At 41.0% G+C, this 1,904-nt stretch overlaps 1 protein-coding gene across 1 annotated transcript; it reads right to left on the bottom strand.

Annotated features, from left to right (window-relative positions):
• Positions 1-632: 632 nt before the first annotated feature.
• LOC105943764 (oocyte-secreted protein 2-like) lies at positions 633-1,127 on the bottom strand. Its single transcript, XM_045147300.1, has one exon. The coding sequence runs from the start codon at positions 1,125-1,127 to the stop codon at positions 633-635; it is 495 nt and encodes a 164-aa protein (XP_045003235.1).
• Positions 1,128-1,904: the final 777 nt, after the last annotated feature.

Raw genomic sequence — 1,904 nt, forward strand, 5'->3', positions numbered from 1 at the left:
AAGTTACAAATCACTTCACAGAAAGGTGTGTGATGCTGAGGAAGAGCTGGAGCTGGGAACTGGATGGGGGAATAGTGTTCGACCGAAGTCTTTTGTCCCTTGGAGTCACTGAGTCATGCTGTAGGTGGAAAGGCACCTATTTTCTTTTCTTTTCTTTTTGGCTTTTCGAGGCAGGGTCTCACTCTAGTCCAGGCGGACCTGGAATTCAATCTGTATTCTCAGAGTGGCCTTGAACTCATGGCAGTCCTCCTACCTCTGTCTCCCGAGTGCTGGGATTAAAGGCATGCGCCACCACGGCTGGCTGGAAAGGCACCTATTTCCACTGCTTCTCCTGGGAGTGGTGCCCAGCAGTGCATACATGGGTTCCCGCTTTACCGTTCTGTTTGAAGGTGGGCAAGTCATGTAACCTTTACGGGCCATGCTGCTATGGATGAACAAATGAAGATAATAGGACTTAAGCCACTGCTGTGACAAGGAAGTAAGATACTGAAAGAAAGAGCTCAGTATGATGTTTGGCATATATGAAATAGATAATGGTAATTCTTTTTTTAATGTTTTATATGCTCATAAACTTTAATAAAAATATTGTTATGACAAAATTTATGATAATAAAATTCATGGTTTCCACTTCTTTAACGGGAGACATCTTGATGAAAATTTAGTAACCCTAACTCTTCTGGCCTTGCTTCAAAGTTATCCATAAAGGGACTTGGTTCCAATTTTATTTCATCATCATTACAAACTGCTATAAGCCATGCTGATTTCTGAGATGTAGAACACTCCAAAAGAATGGTCTGAGATTGACAGTGGCTATTCCTTGGTGTAAAGTATATCTCAGTTTGAAAGAGAACTGTATCCTCTGAGATAACCGTTTTCCCGATGCCACATTTATAAGTAGGGTATACAAAATGGTACAAATATGTTTGCATCCAACTCACAGGGTAGCCCGTTCCCAGAAACAATTCATCAGCACGTATGTATAGATTGCTTCTGTTGTCAGTAGAAGAGCTAACGGAGACCATCACCCAATCCAAAGAACAGGTTATTTTCACATTGATGTTCTCAGCATAAGGCCAAATCAAGACAGCAAGAAGAATCAAGATCTCTAACGCTGTAGAGACTTTCATCTTCACTGTTCCAACTCAACATCGCCCAGGACGCCCCTAATAGTAATTCTTGCTATTACTTCCACCAGTGCTACCATCACCCCATCACCATTATCACCACCATTACCATTATTTTTAATTTTTAAAAAGATTTTATTTTCCTTTTTATTTATTTGAGAGAGAGAGAGAGGAAGAGAGAGAGAGTGAATGGGCACGCCAGGGCCTCCAGCCACTGCAAACGAACTCCAGATGCGTGTGCCACCTTATGCATCTGACTTACGTGAGTACTGGGAATCGAATTTGGGTCCTTTGGCTTTGCAGGCAAGAACCTTAATTGCTAAACCATCTCTCCAGCCCCATCATTACCATTATTAATGTCACCATTATCATATTAATATCATCGCCATCATCATCTTCACTAAAGAGTTCCTACTTAAGAACTACTCTCTAGTCCAGTCATTCATATATATATATATGAATATACTATATATATATATATATATATATATATATATATATATATATATAGTCTGCAAGCAGAGAGAGATAGAAGAGAGACAGACAGAGAAAATGGGCATGCCAGGGCCTCTAGCCACTGCAAATAAACTTCAGATGCATGCACCACTTTGTGCATCTGGATTTACGTGGGTACTAAGGGAATTGAACTCTGGTCCTTAGGCTCTGTAGGCAAGCATCTTAACTCTCTGAGCCATCTCTCCAGCTCTCTAGTTCAGTTCTAACCAAATGAACAAATTGACCAAGAAACTCCCTACTGAGGAAGCTGGCAAGGTGGTGATG

This window comes from Jaculus jaculus, chromosome 4 (genome assembly GCF_020740685.1).
Source record: "Jaculus jaculus isolate mJacJac1 chromosome 4, mJacJac1.mat.Y.cur, whole genome shotgun sequence".
Taxonomy (NCBI): domain Eukaryota; kingdom Metazoa; phylum Chordata; class Mammalia; order Rodentia; family Dipodidae; genus Jaculus; species Jaculus jaculus.